The following is a 19,588-nucleotide window of genomic DNA, read 5'->3' on the forward strand; positions in this document are numbered from 1 at the left end:
CACAGAATTGGTTGAATCTGTTCAAAAACCACATGAGAAAATGAAGCTGATGCTAAGAGAAACAAAGGAAAATGTACAGGGAAACAATAGTGATGCAAAGGAAACTGGGACTCAAATCAATGGTGTGGACCAGAAGGAAGAAAGAAACAGCCAACCAGGAAAGAATGAAGAAACAAGAATTCGGAAAAATGAGGAGAGGCTTAGGAACCTCCAGGACATCTTGAAACGTTCCAACATCCGAATTATACGGGTGCCAGAAGGAAAAGAGGAAAAACAAAAAATTGAAAACTTATTTCAACAAATAATGAAGGAGAACTTCCCCAGTCTGGCTAAGGAAATAGACTTCCAGGAAGTCCAGGAAGCTCAGACAGTCCCAAAGAAGCTGGACCCAAGGAGGAACACACCAAGACACATCATAATTACATTACCTAAGATTAAAGAGAAGGAGAGAATCTTAGAAGCAGCAAGAGAAAAGAGGACAGTTACCTACAAAGGAGTTCCCATAAGACTGACAGCTGATTTCTCCAAAGAGACCTTACAGGCAAGAAGGGGCTGGAAAGAAGTATTACAAGTGATGAAAGGCAAGGACCTACATCCAAGATTACTGTATTCAGCAAAGCTATCATTTAGAATGGAAGGGCAGATAAAGTGCTTCTCAGATAAGGTCAAGTTAAAGGAGTTCATCATCACCAAGCCCTTATTATATGAAATGTTAAAGGGACTTACCTAAGAAAAAGAAGATCAAAAATATGAACAGTAAAAATGACAGCAAACTCACAGTTATTAACAACCACACCTAAAACAAAAACAAGAGCAAACTAGGTAAACAACTAGAACAGGAACAGAACCACAGAAATGGAGATCACATGGAGGGTTGTCAGTAGGGGAGTGGGAGGGGCAGGGGGGGGAAAGGTACAGAGACTAAGTAGCATAGATGATAGGTAGAAAATAGACAGGGGGAGGGTAAGAATAGTGTAGGAAATGTAGAAGCCAAAGAACTTCTAAGTATGACCCATGGACATGAACTATAGGTGGGGAATGTGGGAGGGAGGGGGCGGGCAGGATGGAGTGGAGTGAGGGGGGTGGGAAATGGGACAACTGTAATAGCATAATTAATAAAAATATTTTTAAAAATGTTACCACCTAAGTCTACATACCTGTATTAATTACAGGTGACTTGCAGATGTTGAGAGAGGCATGGGCTCTCTGATCAAGGAACATAGAGTATTGCGTGATATCATAAAAAAATCCTGTGTTCCCCAGAATTTAGCCTGGGCTCAAAAACCTATCCAAGTAAACAAGATCTGCTGTTTGAAAATAATGAGATGTATTGATGGATCATGAGATGGATCATTCTACTCTCTTACTGATTTGTTGCAGAGCTCTATAAATAGATGAACCTCCAGAATCTTGACTCTGCATGTGCTCTTACCTACAAGAAATTCCTTAAAAGTGAAGAGCTCAAAAAGATGTCCTAATTCAAGATAGACTTACCTCAATGTTTTTTGTAATTTAATAATTCAATATGAAGATGGGCAGGACAGGGTGAGTGAGGAATAGGTGAGCACAGAGGAGGATTAGGGCAGTGAAACTACTCTGTAGAGTACCATGAAGATGGATTCAGGTCACTATACATTTGTTCAAACTCACAGAATGTACAACACCAAGAGAGAACCCTAAGGTGAAGTATGGACTTGGGTGATTACCACATGCCAATGTAGCTTCACCAAGGGAAACAAATGTACCGCTCTGGTAGGGGACACTGATAATGGGCGGAGGCTCTGCACATGTATATGTATACACAAGTGTATGGCATTCTGGGTACCTTGCACTCAATGTTGCTATTAAGCATAAAAGTGCTCTAAAAATTAAGCCTTCAATTTTTAAAAAATCCAATGTGACTTATTAGCTGATGTGGAGACTTTTACATACATATGTCAGGTGTTTCTCTGAGGTGTAACTCCTTGGGGTCATGAGCTATATTGAGGAAATGATGGAGATCTATTGTTTAGATCAGCCTTAGTTACACACGCCTTGGACTCCAGCCCTGCCTCTGGCTCACAAGGCAGGGAAGGAAAAGTATATTCCCTGTTGTACATGGCCAACTGTGGTCACTATCTCCTTCCAGCATGGACTCATGGTCTCCAAGGCTGATGCAATGCTTTAATTATTTAGAACGCTTGGTGCCAAAACTACTTCCACACTAACAGGCACTTTTTTATCAACTCTCCTGTGATACCTTCTAGAAACCCATGATTTGGGGGAAGGAAGCTTTGGTGATGAATCTTGCTATGAGCTACTGAAAATGGCTCCTACCAGCAGACACAATTCTTGAATGTCTTCTCCTGATCCAGTGCCCTGTCCTGGAATGAACTATGTCTGAGGCCTCTTTCCTTTCTCCCCGTCACTCAGTTCATGCCAACTCTCTGCCTTTATGCAAAATATCTTCCTGAGATCCCTCTCCTTACCTTCTTGTCATTCAGAGCGCTGGCACAGCACCTTTGTTTATGTACATGGCATCTAATGTCACCCTTTTAGTGTGTCAGCAACAGTTTCTCAAATATGAATATCTTGGAGAAGATTTTTTATAAAAATTCTGTGAAGGTCAGCTTCATCCTTGATATTCAGCCCAAATGGTTTATCAACCCAAATGATTTATCAGCCTAAACGTCAGCATTTCAGAGCCTTAAGAGTTTGATGCCTTTTCAGGGTCATTTCTGACATTTCTGCCCATCAGGGATATGACAGCATAGGTTACTGCCACGTCCAATCAGCATAACGTTTCTTTTTACAAATAAGTCCTGGCATTCAGATTCATTGCTAATATATGAACATCTACCCCCAAATGTTGGTAAACAATTTAGTCATGACTTAGAGAAACTGTCTCCTTATTTATTTTATTATTTCCACTTTGCTTTCCTTTTGCATATGAAACATGAAGCAGATGGACATTCTTATATCAATCATTGTAACACTAACTTCTTTTCCAAAATGTGGACACAGACACAACAGCCACAGCTCAGCTGCAAATGATAGCAAATCACCTCAGGAACAAGCACAAATAAGGTTACAAAGAAAAATGAAACTGCACCACTTTTTCTTCATTCACTTTTTTAACCTAACACACATTGTTCATAAAGAATGGAATGCTATCTCTTTTGCTTGCCTCAAACTAATTAATTATATGAATAAGGCTTGCACAGTTCTGTAATGGCAATTGTGGGTGTGAATGCACATACACATATAATCCATTTTCTGATATTGGTCTTTTTATTTTATTTTTTCCATTTTTTCATTTTATTCTTCTTCAAGTACAGTTGTCTGCATTTTCCCCCCAACTCTTCCCCTCACCCAAGTCATCCCCACTTCACTCCCATGATTCCAACACCCCCTTTGGTTGTGTCCATCTGTCCTTTAGAGTTGTTCCTGAAAACCCTTCCCCTTTTCCCCCATTATTGCCCTCTGGTTACTGCCTGCTTGCTCTGAATTTCAATGTCTCTGGTTATATTTTGCTTGCTTATTTGTTTTGTTGATTAGGTTCCACTTCAAGGTGAGATCGTATGGTATTTGTCTTAAAGTATGTTTTAAAATTTTAATATTTTCACTTCTTGTTTGGTTTGGACAGTTGTAGAAAATAATGAACATTGGAAGGGGTTTTGGTGACTTCTTCCAGTGGGACATTGAAGAAAGTTTCTACAAAGGGCAGGAAAGGTGGAAAGAGAAAACAGAGTGAAGTGCAGGACACTGGACCACGTTAAACAATTCAGTCTTTGCAGAGAAGGAAAATAAGCTCTTCCTGGAACCACCTGGGTATGCTGGATACTCTAGGTACCCCTTCTGTTACCCAGAAAGATTGTCAAAATTCTCCTTTTGATTACTTCCCAGCAGAGCATGCTAGAGCAGAAAGAACCTGGTATTCCCAGCTACTGGGGTAAGATTGAACTAACAACTGCCAAGATTTCTATTCTTGCTGAGTGACATCAGAGAAAGGTGCTAGCAGACCTGAGTGTGTAGAGAGGTCACTGTCATATCAGTGGGATATTGAAAGTTAATTCATCTTGGATGACTTGGCAATCAGGTTGTAGATAACCTCTGGAAACAGGGGATTAAAGCTCCCCCTCAGGTCACAGGAATCCATAATGAAATGTGCTGTCAGGTTGGAGTGGACTTTGGCTGGATTTGAAGTCATCATGAGTTTGCTCTCAGTCATTTTGGCATTGTCATTGGCATACTCTGGCCACGGGGTCTATGGGTTCCTGTAACAGAAGCAAAGCCTTTTTTGTTATTTGGGCACTTCTGCTTCCATCCCAGGTGTCAAAAGTGACAAAACCAACCAGCTGTCTGGATGTAAACTCGAGTATTTTAAAGATGTCACTCTACTGTCTCCTAGTTTACACTGTTTCTGGTGAGAATTCTGCTGCTATTTTCATCTTTATTTCTCTGTGCACAGTGCCTTGTCTCTTTAGCTCCTTTTAACATGTTTCTTTGCTGCTGCTTTTCACCAATTTATTATAATTTATCTTTTACTGTAATTTCCTCCATGATTTTTATGCTTGGTGTTTGTTAGATTCTTGGGTTTATGCATTTACAGCTTTTATTAAACTTGGGGGAAACTTGCCCTAGCTGATATAGCTCAGTGGATTGAGTGTAGGCTTTCAACCAAAGAGTCACTGGTTCGATTCCCAGTCAGGGAACATGTCTGGGTTGTGTGACAGTTACCCAGGGGGAGCCACGTGACAGGCAACCACACATTGATGTTCCTCTCCCTGTCTTTCTCCCACCTCTCCCCTCTAAAAATAAATACATAAAATTTGTAATTAATCAATTAATTTAGGGGGAAATTGGCCATTATTGCCTGTAGTATTTTTTGCTGTCCTTCTTCCCATTCATTCTATCCTTTGACAATTTCAAAATCAAGTAGAGAAACAGCCACACAACCTCATCCCTGCCCAGGCTAGATCACCCTGGTTCATGGTCATTTCTGTAGCACTCCAACTCTTTTATTATTTTGGCTTTAATGGGATCTTCCCACAAGGTTTGCTTGAGTCAAATAGCAAACTAGTCACAGCTCCAAGTTTCACCTCATCCTAGAGCATTTTGTAGATTTGCTTGTCCTCAGAAACTATTAATGTGTTGTGTCAATTTTTAACCAAGCTGTGCCTCATCCTGTGATTGCAGTCTATTTACTCCATTATGTTTCTCCCACCTTCTCTAATTGAGCCCTTATCTAAAATATAAGGAGATCTGGGCTCTCTATTGTCTAATAATGAGAAGGAAATTCCTGAAGCTTTCTGAGTTTTCATTTAGTCACAAATAAACATTTTGTCAGACTATAATAAATTTGAAGGCATTTTAACAAGAGAGAAGAATTGAGGTTTTATTTTGAGTGTCTTGGTTACTTGAGAATCAATTTTACTGAAGTATAATATTCATAAGGCCACATTCAAATGCTCTCAAGACAGAACTGTAAGAAATTAGGAAAAGTGCTCATTTGAAAGAGTATGAATCCAAATAGCTACCTGTGAATATGGTATGGAGAGCTCTGACAAATGTCCCATTTGGGACTCACATATTTATTCTGCCCCCACTTGCCTAAGCCAGAACTATTGGGAATCTTTGGTGCAACATAACATTTTGTCTTCAGTTGGTGGACATGCTTCACATACTTATGAGTTTACTGTGCTCCTTTATCATTAGCCCATATGACTGGAGGAATACTTTCTGGTGCAAATTTGATGGTAATTATAAACTCAGGTACTGAAATGGCATGACACTACTTAATTATGAGATTATAAAAATGAAGTGGAGTTGCTGGGGGTTGTGAATTATACACATGGATTAGGTTGTCTTCCATATGAAAAAACACACTTTATAATACTCTCCTATAAAACTAAAAAAACAAATTTGAGAAGTACTAGACCTCACTTTTAATACCAGATTCTTCTCTAAAAATCTGAATTTTGAGTTTTGAGATACTATAGAAGCAAACAACAACAAACCGCTCCTTTTACCCAAATAAACATAAGAGTCAAGGAAAATTGAGAACAGATAACAATATCCTTATTTAAGGATATTCCTTATTAAATAATATTCGTTATTTTCCTGCAAATGTTCATACACCCAAAAGTAATGATCAACAACTAAGACAGATAAAGCTCCTTCTCTCCCAATTGGACAAGATTTCCACTTTCCTTTCTCCCTTTCTCTCTCTTCATCATGCATTCTTCTCTGTCCCCCTTCTTTCCTGAACATCCCTTATTTCTACTGCCAGACTCTCTACTGCCTCTTCCTCTCCTTTGTGAGGACCAGTGGAAAGACCCCAAAGAGCAACTGACTCTCTGACAGTGCTGTCTTGTCCAAATATCACACTCCTCCCTCCCGTACCACACACAGAATTAATTTGTGAAGTTTTCCAGAGACAGTCCAGGTTTTCACTGATGTTTCTACCTTTTATTGGAGTTGGAGGGTTCATCAGTGTAGACACCACACTGAAGGAGTCTAAGGCACACATTCCAGAGGATCAATTTCTCAGAACATCTTGCCTAATCATCAGGTTGCCACGACAGCAACTTTGAGTGTAACTGTCCAGGCCCTAGGCATTACCTCTGATGACTACACTCATAAGGACAAGAATGAAATGTAGGAAGAAATTGGGGCATATACACACACGCACACACATACGCTTTTTCTGTCATTTGTCAGTACTTTTCGTTCTGAAGAAAAAAATGTATAGGAAGCTAAATTACCTAATGAGTGTGACCAAATGCTGATAGAATTCAAGCAAGTGTCATCGTAGGTTGTCCAAAATGTTTATGGACTTTAAGTAATAACCATTTTCTAATGCAATCCTCTCACATTTCTTGTTCCCCACCCCCAAAAAGTTTACTTTCCCAGCCCATAAAACACAACTAAGATATTAAGGAAGTACACATTGGAGTCCACATATAGTATTTATTAACTGAAGTCATACTTTGTTACACCATAACTTTTTCATGGCATTTTTCACCTCTGCATTCCTCAGTGTGTAGATCAGAGGGTTGAGCAAGGGTGTCCCAATTGTATAAAATACAGCCACCATCTTGTCTACTGAAAATGTGGTTGGCGGGCGTGTGTATATGAATATACATGGGCCAAAAAATATGACAACCACAATAAAGTGGGATGTGCATGTGGAAAGGGCTTTTCGCTTTCCTTCTCTGCTGTAGTTTCTCAGAGAGTACAAGATGAGAACATAGGATATAAGCAGGATTATAAAACTCACTGTACAAATGACCCCACTATTAGAGACAACTAGCAAATTTGTCACATATGTGTCCACGCAGGCAAGATTCAACAACGGCTGCAAGTCACAAAAATAATGGTCAATCACATTGGGGCCACAGAAAGGCAATTGCAAAGCCAGGAAAATCTGTGCTAAAGAGTGGATACAAGATCCCACCCAGGCCACACTCACCAACACGCCACAGACTCGCTGGCTCATGATGATTGGGTATTGCAAGGGCTTACATATGGCAACGTAGCGATCAAAGGCCATGAGGATGAGCACAAAGATCTCCATGGCCCCAAAGAAGTGGACTGCGAATACCTGAGTCATGCACTCATTGTAGGAAATGGTCTTCTTCCGAGAAAGGGCATTCACAATCAATCTGGGGGCAGTCGTTGTAGAGAAGCAGGCATCAGCAAAGGACAGATAGAACAGGAAGAAGTACATGGGACTCCCAAGGGTCTTGCTGCTTTTAATAGTCACTACAATGAGAAAGTTCCCTGACAGTGTCCCAAGGTAAAGAATCAAGAAGACCACAAATACTGCTTTCTGCTTTCCTTCATCCTGTGTCAACCCAAACAAAATGAATTCAATCACACTGTTATTCATTGCCATGCTGGTGGCTGCACGTAGGATGCAGTTGACCAAGGTTTGATCTGCAGACAGAAGAAAAGAAGAGTCAGCTTGAGATCAGTGACTGAACTCTAAATTTCTTGTTTCTGCTCCATCCTGTTACCTCCAACTGTCTTTAATCCCCTATGAATCTTTGTCAACCTGCAGATGTCCAAGGCCCACCCAGATCTATCTGTTGTTCAATAACTCACCGCATTGGACCACAGCTTTTGCACGTGGTATATGCCTATTAATATGAATAAGGCAAATGTATCAGCAAATAGAGAAAAGATGAATAAGAAACCGCTATTGTAGGCAGATTCTCTAGCTCAGGAAAAAATCTTGGAAAGGTAAGTTTTCTTCCCAGCTAAAAGCCAAGAAGGACAGGTTATGAGGTTTGTTTGAATATATTGTTATTGGTGAAATGTAAATTTTGAAGGAATATAAAACATGAGAATAGATTTTATTAAGATTTATCCAGCTCCTAAGACAAAATTACCACTCAGATTAATTCAACAAAAGTTAGTCATCATTTGTTTCTAAATATGGTCCAACTAGACTTTGAGCTGCTCTATAATGAAGTGCCTACTTCCTTCAAGATGTCAGAGTTCCTCTGAAGACATCTGTCTTCCTATTCCTTGCACTAGGAAACTCATTGGGATGCATACAGGTATCCCCAACAAAATACAGACTGGCCTGCAGGAACCCCAATTATGATGGGACTGTGGCTCTGACATGTCACTTCCTTTCTGACAGAAGGATCAGGTGTTTGCTTTCAATCACTCTCAGTGGGGCACAACAAAATTAAATTCTCCTCTAGCTCCAATAAGGTCATCTGTTGTCAATATAATTGTTAAGACTTTATATTGCAGAGAGGTTTTTAGTACATGGAAAACCTGAGAGAAAGCTACAGAGATTATCCACATAGTCTCTGCCTCCACACATGCATGACTCCCCACACACCACTATGGACATCCTCCACCACACTGGCGTACCTGCCGTAATGATGAACCTACAGTGACCTATCACAAGTACCCAATATACATAGCTAACTTAGGTCTCATCATGGTGATAGATGGTATGGGTCGGGATAAATGTGTAATGACAAGGGGCCATCATTACAAAAACCTATAGAATATTTTCACTGTCCTAAAACAGAGTTAATTTTATATTCACAACATACTGAATGTAACTCCTTTCACACACTATCTAATAATAAATAATATCTTGCACAATTTAGAGGAAAATAACACCTTGAGTGAGATGTTATGTGGGTATTTAGTGTGTGAATTATTAGCTCATACATATGAGACAACTGGGCGGGTATTTCATAAACATCACTATTACAAACGGCCAATCCTAGAATTCCTTAACTGAATCCTCGCCTGTACCATCTGTATTTCTAAACAGAGAGAAAATTTCAAATATGCCCTCTTCTTGCTCTTTCTGTCCTCTCCTTCCTTTTACCTCCTCCTCACCCTGGAAAAGAAAAAGCGTTGAAAATATAAAGAACCCTCAATATAATGGAATCATTGCTATGGTTTTCAAATGCAGTGGCTGAAATACTCACTGTGGCTGTCAGAATCCTCCAACTCCCACCAACATCTGTCTCTCCACTAGTTCTTCTCGGTGCTTCTGCTTCTGCGTCTGCCAGCCAAGCCTCACACTGCCCGGAGCATGTGGTCTCCAAATTTCCATATCTCACAGTGGCTAGGTGACATTCTCAGATACAACCTCCCTCCCCATAGCTACCTCTATACAGAGTTCCCAGTGGAAATGCGATCTCCTCAGCAAAGTCTTCCTGCTTTTACCAGTCAAATCACTTTCTTGCTAATGGCCTTCCAATGTTAAAGTGTGTGTGTGTATATGTGGAATCATGCATTCTCAGTTGTAGCCCTTCCCTCATGTTTACTTTCATATCTCTTGTTCATTGGACTTTACACTATCCCATAAGGCGAGTTCATGTTGTCTTATTTTGTGCACTTCAGGCTGAGCTGAGAGGCAGAGGTTAGCAGACAGTAGTGAGAAGGAGCTAGGATCAGAGTCAAACCATGGGGCTCCATGGCAATTCGATAGCACTCTACCCCACCCGTTCCTGCAAAGCATCAACCACCTGGCAGTTTTCAACCACCTGGCAGAGCCACTTCAAACCCAGAAATCTTAAACAGGTAGAGGAGAAACCACTGCTGTTAGCACACGTGTCCTGACTACCCAATGGATGCAAACATTGGGATGGGGCAAAGAAATCAGCACTTTATATGTATATTCAGAAACTAACAGTGACGAGGACGGGATAGAGAGGTTAGAAAACGATGTCAGGAATCAGAGCCAAAGGGCGAATGTGTGCATGTCGGGAAAAGAAGGAAGAGGAATCAAGGGCTGAGCCAAGGAAAGCCCTACAGTGCTGGGTGAGCACAGACCATGTCAGCTATAAAGCGTAATTACTTAGCCCTAGGGTAGACAATTTCAGTAGACAATTTCACTTCTGTCTCTTCCATGCCCCTTATTGTCCAGTCCTCCATCCCAAGAAAGAGGATGTGATTTTTGGCTGGAAGCTGGAGTGATGGTGGGTGGGCATTGTACAGCCAAGGTTGCTATCATTAATATTAGAACATTCAACTTCGTAGTATTATAGAATCACTTTATCAATCATCAGTATCAATACATACCGATTGTATGTTATTACTATCCACGTTTATCCTTTTCCTGGCCCTAAGCTCTGCAGGTGTATGATACTATACCCCTGATCCCTTCAGTGTACCCCCTTTTCCAATAAGAATCAGACCTGAGACAGCGCTGCATCCAGCAGAGGCCAGTGGCAGCTGGGGGACGCTGATGCATCAGAATCTCTCAGTACTGTGGGGAATATAGTCCTGGAACCTCACGTTTTTCATGAGACAGAGCTGGATGATGGCAATTTCCGGAAACCCAGTCCTGAGTGGGAGGCAAGAAGAAGAAAACAGTTCAGTGTGGCTTGAATAACTTTGTCTTTTAAACAAAGAGGCAAAACAAAAAGACCGCTGAGAGTACTCACTCTTGTAGCTCTGATTTATTTGTTCGCAACATGTAAACTGCACAATGTACAGGGATGCGCTTGGCTGTCTGGTACAGGATCTATGGAGAGGGGAGATACTCAGGGGATGGCCAACCTGTCCTACAAAGTGTGAACGAGACTCACCAAAAGGGTCTGGAATATCAGCAGAAGGGTTCTTAGAACTTTCTAGAGAAAAAAGGAGATATCCCCACTGAATCCCCACTATCCTCTGGTAGAAACATCTGTAAGGCCAGCTCTCTTACCCCAAAACATTGCCCTGCACAGATCCAAATTAAATAATTCTGTTTTTCTCCATCAGATATTTATAGCAATTTCATAAAAGTTCAAAAATGCCAGCCTCAGGAGGGACGAGGACTCCACCCTTCCCTCCCAAGCCTGACCACTTTGCTCAGCAAGCTTCTTAGCCCATTTAATACAGGATCACAGCAAACCCTGGGGCCAATTTATCCCAAATAGGCTGTCACCAGGCAGGGTCTGTAGTCAGAGCCCTCCTCCCCTCCCAGTCTGCCCTAAGGGACACCTCCCATTTCAGTTACCAAGTGCTCCACCCAGCACCCTGCTCTGGGGGAAAACCATGTTTTCTAAGGCATACTTAGGCATAGACTTCTGAACTTTACCAAAGGCTCTGTCTTGTAAGTCAAATCTTTTCTAATGGCAGACAAAGCTCAGAGCCCAGGTGAAGGTTCAGACACATGGGATACCATGTATTCGAGCTCTATCCTTTTGTTTCTGTGACTTTAGGCAAGTTTTTTCTCCCAGTTTCCTATTCTAGAAAGTGTTACCATTAGATAAAATAATTATTACACAAATCACAATAATAATGATAAAATATAATTACAATAAAAACTACTAAAGTTTCTATAATTTCTAAAATAATGTGAAGTCACTAAATCAATAAGGAAAGAAAGTATCATTTATGCACAATGAGATACACTATTTTGAAATGTATAGGAAATGAGTTTTGATGAATGGATACATACACATAACTGTCACCACATGGAGTTCATCAACTTCCTACATCGCTCTATGGAACCAGACTTGAATTTTCTATTCTTCGCTTCATATTCATATATTTTTGCCTCTGCTCTTTATTACTTGGTTGTACTTTTTTTTTAATTAGCCGATGTTTTCATTTAGCATAATGCTGGTAGTTGCTATCTTTTTTCCTATTTTCTTAATTAAATGTATTGAGGTGACATTGGCTAATAAAATTATACAGGTGTCAGGAGTGCGTTTCTATGATACATCACCTACATATTGCACTGTGTGTCCACCACCATAGTCAAATCTTCTTACATCATATATTTGACCCTCTTTACCCTTCACTTACTCCCCTCAACTCCTTTCCTTCTGGCAATCACCGTGCCGTTTTTTTGTGTCTCTTTGGGAGACTGGAGGCAGGGGAGAGAGGTGGGATTGGGAGAAGTGGGGTGGAGGGGTGGGGAGAAAATGCAGACAACTGTAATTGAACAGCAGTAAAAAAAAATGTTTATTTTTTTTTAAGTGTTCAAAGAGAAACAGTGTTATTTGAGCACCTGCTATACTTATTCTAGATATAATATTTTTATATCATTGCTAAGAACTACAATTGAACAACAATAAAATATTTTTTTAAAAAACAACTTTGGAAACCACATATTCTCAGGATTTTATTCTCCTTAGTTCCAAACTCAATGTCTTGTACACTGTAGGTACTTCAAGTGATTTTAAATTGGACTTTCTCTAGTACCTCTTACAATATCACATTTATCTGATATTTTAGTGCTATTCTGATTACTGAACACATTCATATCATTAATCTATGGTGACCTTCTATCTGTTATGTATGGTAAACAGATAAACATGATCCAGATTTATAAATCCAGAAAAAAATTCTCAGATCAATTTTAAATGAGCCAATCAGCTAGACAAGCCGGAACAGGTGTTCCCCTCTTTATGGCCATGGAAGACTGGAGGACTCAGACACCCAGAGAAATGATCACCTCAGCCATTTGACACTTTCTACATGAACACTTGGCCTTTAAAGAATGCAAGGAGAGCTTTTACAGGGTTCTCGTCCTCTAATCCTGATGCAGGTTTTAGTGCATGTCTTTGTGGATGACCACATTCTCCTTTCCCAGAGGGGCATTAACACCTTTTGTCATCAAGTTCTCAAAGCAATTTGTCCCAAAAGTGGATGACAGTGATCAGAGATGAAACCACACCAGTAAAATAGTGCGCCCACTTCCCCAGCAAGTTTGGCCAACATTAGAAGAGCTGGATTTCACAGAACTATAATGAACAGACGACATGTTGGGTTGGAAGGTAACAGGGATGAGCTGAAAGGAAAGCAGACAGTGGAGAATAGGGGAGAGAATAGATGAGGGTGGAATACAGAGTGGGAGGCATATCTTCCCTCCTAAAAGTCAGTCTGGTTGAGCAGGCCTCAGTGAGAATCAGCACTTTCCTCTTAAACTTCCCAACCCTCCCTGACTCAGCTCCACTGCACTTCAACCTTTGGGAACTTCCCTATACTCATTTCATGTCTATGCAAAATTTACCACTCTCAGTGGGAAAGTTAATAGATTGTACCACAATTCTTTATCCCTCAAAAGCCCAAATTACAGAATCATAACAACTCCTTCCGATGGACATGACGCATTACCTTCCCCTTCAATGTAGTTTTTGCCTTAACAACATCATGGTTTCTCTAAACTTTTCATGAGAAGTTGTTAGTCAGTCAGCCTTTCAACTTCCGCTCAGATGTGTATCAGCTGCAAATTCTGCTCTTACGATATCATCTACCAACATGCAAAGCGTAATAATTTGAAACTGTGCTATACAACATTCCACTTAAAGCTGTCACTCCTCTATGAACAGTTTCTTCAACTTCTAACTAGATATACTCTCTTCTAACCTTTATACCCATAATGAGGACACATCTTGCTCAGTTATCGTACATGAAAAGCATTTGAGAACTTTTCTGCACTCTGACACCTCCAGAAACTTTAGGACATGGAATTCATTTTTCTCTCGCTACACGATGATGGCTTATCACATACCTGATGCTCATAAAATATTTGTTGAATTCAAAAATTGTTCCATTCCAAAGCTGAATTTCATTCTACCTATTTACTACATTAACAGTAAACTTCTAAAAACATTAATTTTCTGTTCCTTTCTCAGAGAAAGTAGGTGCAGTATAACACATATAGAAATATATATTCTTAATCATGTTGGATTATTTTGTAATCATACATTTCTGAGTTCAAAGAGGTAAATCTGTCACTTACCTGTGAGAACACTCTAAATTGGTGCCAAGTGTTTTTATCCCTTTTTAAAAGCAGCCCTCCATGAAATACAGGGGGTAAAATTCCTTTCTGCATAGCCAAGGGAAAATTTTAATTCGTAATGACATACAATACTAGCATCCTGGAGAATGGCATTTCCTAGTTTTCCCCTTCCTTCCCTAATCAGAAATATCCCACACGTTCTAGTGAACTTACTTGGGTTTATTCATTAACCCTACAGAAGAGTAGTGAACCCTCCTCATCCTCACTAATGAAATGAAAACAAGGATTTGGAGGTATTAGGTGACTCGGGATGACCGAAGACATCAGGCCATAGGAGCCCAATACAAAGGATGATTGAAGGTGATAAAGAAAAGCCAGGAAGAAGAAATAGCAGTGTCTTTGGTAGAACAAGAAGTGGATCAGCAAAAAACTCCTTGGCTCCCATCCAGGGCCCTAAAACAACCCTCCAGCATGAGGAGACAAAAGCTTTTCTAGTTCTTATCATTTATTTGCAACTACAGTGCAAGGAAGGCAGTGTGGTGCCTGAAACCTGAGGTTCAATTCTTACCCAAATTCTCTGTATCATATTTGGAGAAAGAAAAATTGAACACTAAAGTAGGCTGGTGTCCTGTGAAGGGAAGACAGTCTTTGAAGCAGAAAGACTTTCCCTTATGGATTAAATATTATTAAATTATGTGATCTAGAAATTTACATCTGAGTTATATGATTATGCTCCTAGTAATGAGAAACATTTATAAAAATGTTTCCATCTAAGTCTACATACTTATATTAATTAAAGGTGACTTGCAGATGTTCAGAGAGGCATGACAATAAAGGACCTTAGAGTATTGCGTGATATCATAAGGTTCTGTGTTCCCCAGAATTTAGCCTGGGCTCAAAAGCCTATCCAAGTAAACAAGATCTGCTGTTTGAAAATAATGAGATGTATTGATGGATCATGAGATGGATCATTCTACTCTCTTACTGATTTGTTGCAGAGCTCTATAAATAGATGAACCTCCAGAATCTTGACTCTGCATGTGCTCTTACCTACAAGAAATTCCTTAAAAGTGAAGAGCTCAAAAAGATGTCCTAATTCAAGATAGACTTACCTCAATGTTTTTTGTAATTTAATAATTCAATATGAAGATGGGCAGGACAGGGTGAGTGAGGAATAGGTGAGCACAGAGGAGGATTAGGGCAGTGAAACTACTCTGTAGAGTACCATGAAGATGGATTCAGGTCACTATACATTTGTTCAAACTCACAGAATGTACAACACCAAGAGAGAACCCTAAGGTGAAGTATGGACTTGGGTGATTACCACATGCCAATGTAGCTTCACCAAGGGAAACAAATGTACCGCTCTGGTAGGGGACACTGATAATGGGCGGAGGCTCTGCACATGTATATGTATACACAAGTGTATGGCATTCTGGGTACCTTGCACTCAATGTTGCTATTAAGCATAAAAGTGCTCTAAAAATTAAGCCTTCAATTTTTAAAAAATCCAATGTGACTTATTAGCTGATGTGGAGACTTTTACATACATATGTCAGGTGTTTCTCTGAGGTGTAACTCCTTGGGGTCATGAGCTATATTGAGGAAATGATGGAGATCTATTGTTTAGATCAGCCTTAGTTACACACGCCTTGGACTCCAGCCCTGCCTCTGGCTCACAAGGCAGGGAAGGAAAAGTATATTCCCTGTTGTACATGGCCAACTGTGGTCACTATCTCCTTCCAGCATGGACTCATGGTCTCCAAGGCTGATGCAATGCTTTAATTATTTAGAACGCTTGGTGCCAAAACTACTTCCACACTAACAGGCACTTTTTTATCAACTCTCCTGTGATACCTTCTAGAAACCCATGATTTGGGGGAAGGAAGCTTTGGTGATGAATCTTGCTATGAGCTACTGAAAATGGCTCCTACCAGCAGACACAATTCTTGAATGTCTTCTCCTGATCCAGTGCCCTGTCCTGGAATGAACTATGTCTGAGGCCTCTTTCCTTTCTCCCCGTCACTGAGTTCATGCCAACTCTCTGCCTTTATGCAAAATATCTTCCTGAGATCCCTCTCCTTACCTTCTTGTCATTCAGAGCGCTGGCACAGCACCTTTGTTTATGTACATGGCATCTAATGTCACCCTTTTAGTGTGTCAGCAACAGTTTCTCAAATATGAATATCTTGGAGAAGATTTTTTATAAAAATTCTGTGAAGGTCAGCTTCATCCTTGATATTCAGCCCAAATGGTTTATCAACCCAAATGATTTATCAGCCTAAACGTCAGCATTTCAGAGCCTTAAGAGTTTGATGCCTTTTCAGGGTCATTTCTGACATTTCTGCCCATCAGGGATATGACAGCATAGGTTACTGCCACGTCCAATCAGCATAACGTTTCTTTTTACAAATAAGTCCTGGCATTCAGATTCATTGCTAATATATGAACATCTACCCCCAAATGTTGGTAAACAATTTAGTCATGACTTAGAGAAACTGTCTCCTTATTTATTTTATTATTTCCACTTTGCTTTCCTTTTGCATATGAAACATGAAGCAGATGGACATTCTTATATCAATCATTGTAACACTAACTTCTTTTCCAAAATGTGGACACAGACACAACAGCCACAGCTCAGCTGCAAATGATAGCAAATCACCTCAGGAACAAGCACAAATAAGGTTACAAAGAAAAATGAAACTGCACCACTTTTTCTTCATTCACTTTTTTAACCTAACACACATTGTTCATAAAGAATGGAATGCTATCTCTTTTGCTTGCCTCAAACTAATTAATTATATGAATAAGGCTTACACAGTTCTGTAATAGCAATTGTGGGTGTGAATGCACATACACATATAATCCATTTTCTGATATTGGTCTTTTTATTTTATTTTTTCCATTTTTTCATTTTATTCTTCTTCAAGTACAGTTGTCTGCATTTTCCCCCCAACTCTTCCCCTCACCCAAGTCATCCCCACTTCACTCCCATGATTCCAACACCCCCTTTGGTTGTGTCCATCTGTCCGTTAGAGTTGTTCCTGAAAACCCTTCCCCTTTTCCCCCATTATTGCCCTCTGGTTACTGCCTGCTTGCTCTGAATTTCAATGTCTCTGGTTATATTTTGCTTGCTTATTTGTTTTGTTGATTAGGTTCCACTTCAAGGTGAGATCATATGGTATTTGTCTTAAAGTATGTTTTAAAATTTTAATATTTTCACTTCTTGTTTGGTTTGGACAGTTGTAGAAAATAATGAACATTGGAAGGGGTTTTGGTGACTTCTTCCAGTGGGACATTGAAGAAAGTTTCTACAAAGGGCAGGAAAGGTGGAAAGAGAAAACAGAGTGAAGTGCAGGACACTGGACCACGTTAAACAATTCAGTCTTTGCAGAGAAGGAAAATAAGCTCTTCCTGGAACCACCTGGGTATGCTGGATACTCTAGGTACCCCTTCTGTTACCCAGAAAGATTGTCAAAATTCTCCTTTTGATTACTTCCCAGCAGAGCATGCTAGAGCAGAAAGAACCTGGTATTCCCAGCTACTGGGGTAAGATTGAACTAACAACTGCCAAGATTTCTATTCTTGCTGAGTGACATCAGAGAAAGGTGCTAGCAGACCTGAGTGTGTAGAGAGGTCACTGTCATATCAGTGGGATATTGAAAGTTAATTCATCTTGGATGACTTGGCAATCAGGTTGTAGATAACCTCTGGAAACAGGGGATTAAAGCTCCCCCTCAGGTCACAGGAATCCATAATGAAATGTGCTGTCAGGTTGGAGTGGACTTTGGCTGGATTTGAAGTCATCATGAGTTTGCTCTCAGTCATTTTGGCATTGTCATTGGCATACTCTGGCCACGGGGTCTATGGGTTCCTGTAACAGAAGCAAAGCCTTTTTTGTTATTTGGGCACTTCTGCTTCCATCCCAGGTGTCAAAAGTGACAAAACCAACCAGCTGTCTGGATGTAAACTCGAGTATTTTAAAGATGTCACTCTACTGTCTCCTAGTTTACACTGTTTCTGGTGAGAATTCTGCTGCTATTTTCATCTTTATTTCTCTGTGCACAGTGCCTTGTCTCTTTAGCTCCTTTTAACATGTTTCTTTGCTGCTGCTTTTCACCAATTTATTATAATTTATCTTTTACTGTAATTTCCTCCATGATTTTTATGCTTGGTGTTTGTTAGATTCTTGGGTTTATGCATTTACAGCTTTTATTAAACTTGGGGGAAACTTGCCCTAGCTGATATAGCTCAGTGGATTGAGTGTAGGCTTTCAACCAAAGAGTCACTGGTTCGATTCCCAGTCAGGGAACATGTCTGGGTTGTGTGACAGTTACCCAGGGGGAGCCACGTGACAGGCAACCACACATTGATGTTCCTCTCCCTGTCTTTCTCCCACCTCTCCCCTCTAAAAATAAATACATAAAATTTGTAATTAATCAATTAATTTAGGGGGAAATTGGCCATTATTGCCTGTAGTATTTTTTGCTGTCCTTCTTCCCATTCATTCTATCCTTTGACAATTTCAAAATCAAGTAGAGAAACAGCCACACAACCTCATCCTTGCCCAGGCTAGATCACCCTGGTTCATGGTCATTTCTGTAGCACTCCAACTCTTTTATTATTTTGGCTTTAATGGGATCTTCCCACAAGGTTTGCTTGAGTCAAATAGCAAACTAGTCACAGCTCCAAGTTTCACCTCATCCTAGAGCATTTTGTAGATTTGCTTGTCCTCAGAAACTATTAATGTGTTGTGTCAATTTTTAACCAAGCTGTGCCTCATCCTGTGATTGCAGTCTATTTACTCCATTATGTTTCTCCCACCTTCTCTAATTGAGCCCTTATCTAAAATATAAGGAGATCTGGGCTCTCTATTGTCTAATAATGAGAAGGAAATTCCTGAAGCTTTCTGAGTTTTCATTTAGTCACAAATAAACATTTTGTCAGACTATAATAAATTTGAAGGCATTTTAACAAGAGAGAAGAATTGAGGTTTTATTTTGAGTGTCTTGGTTACTTGAGAATCAATTTTACTGAAGTATAATATTCATAAGGCCACATTCAAATGCTCTCAAGACAGAACTGTAAGAAATTAGGAAAAGTGCTCATTTGAAAGAGTATGAATCCAAATAGCTACCTGTGAATACGGTATGGAGAGCTCTGACAAATGTCCCATTTGGGACTCACATATTTATTCTGCCCCCACTTGCCTAAGCCAGAACTATTGGGAATCTTTGGTGCAACATAACATTTTGTCTTCAGTTGGTGGACATGCTTCACATACTTATGAGTTTACTGTGCTCCTTTATCATTAGCCCATATGACTGGAGGAATACTTTCTGGTGCAAATTTGATGGTAATTATAAACTCAGGTACTGAAATGGC

General features: G+C 40.0%; 2 protein-coding genes across 4 annotated transcripts in view; both read right to left on the reverse strand.

The window, feature by feature from the left end:
- LOC112302700 (olfactory receptor 4C11) overlaps positions 1 to 19,588 on the reverse strand; it is a 137,851-nt gene that overhangs the window by 113,314 nt on the left and 4,949 nt on the right. The window lies entirely within an intron of this gene.
- On the reverse strand, positions 6,944 to 11,326 carry LOC128780849 (olfactory receptor 4C11). 3 transcript variants are annotated; one of them, XM_053923888.1, is made up of 4 exons: positions 10,911 to 11,326; positions 10,662 to 10,810; positions 9,262 to 9,355; positions 6,944 to 7,920 (listed from the first exon to the last, which is right to left on the reverse strand). In XM_053923888.1, the coding sequence occupies exon 4, from the start codon at positions 7,877 to 7,879 to the stop codon at positions 6,965 to 6,967; it is 915 nt and encodes a 304-aa protein (XP_053779863.1). In that variant the 5' UTR covers positions 7,880 to 7,920; positions 9,262 to 9,355; positions 10,662 to 10,810; positions 10,911 to 11,326; the 3' UTR covers positions 6,944 to 6,964. The 3 variants fall into 3 exon arrangements, with proteins under 3 accessions (XP_053779863.1, XP_053779862.1, XP_053779864.1); XM_053923887.1 differs by having other exon boundaries at positions 9,447 to 10,810; XM_053923889.1 differs by lacking the exon at positions 9,262 to 9,355.

Source organism: Desmodus rotundus, chromosome 5 (genome assembly GCF_022682495.2).
Source record: "Desmodus rotundus isolate HL8 chromosome 5, HLdesRot8A.1, whole genome shotgun sequence".
Lineage (NCBI taxonomy): Eukaryota > Metazoa > Chordata > Mammalia > Chiroptera > Phyllostomidae > Desmodus > Desmodus rotundus.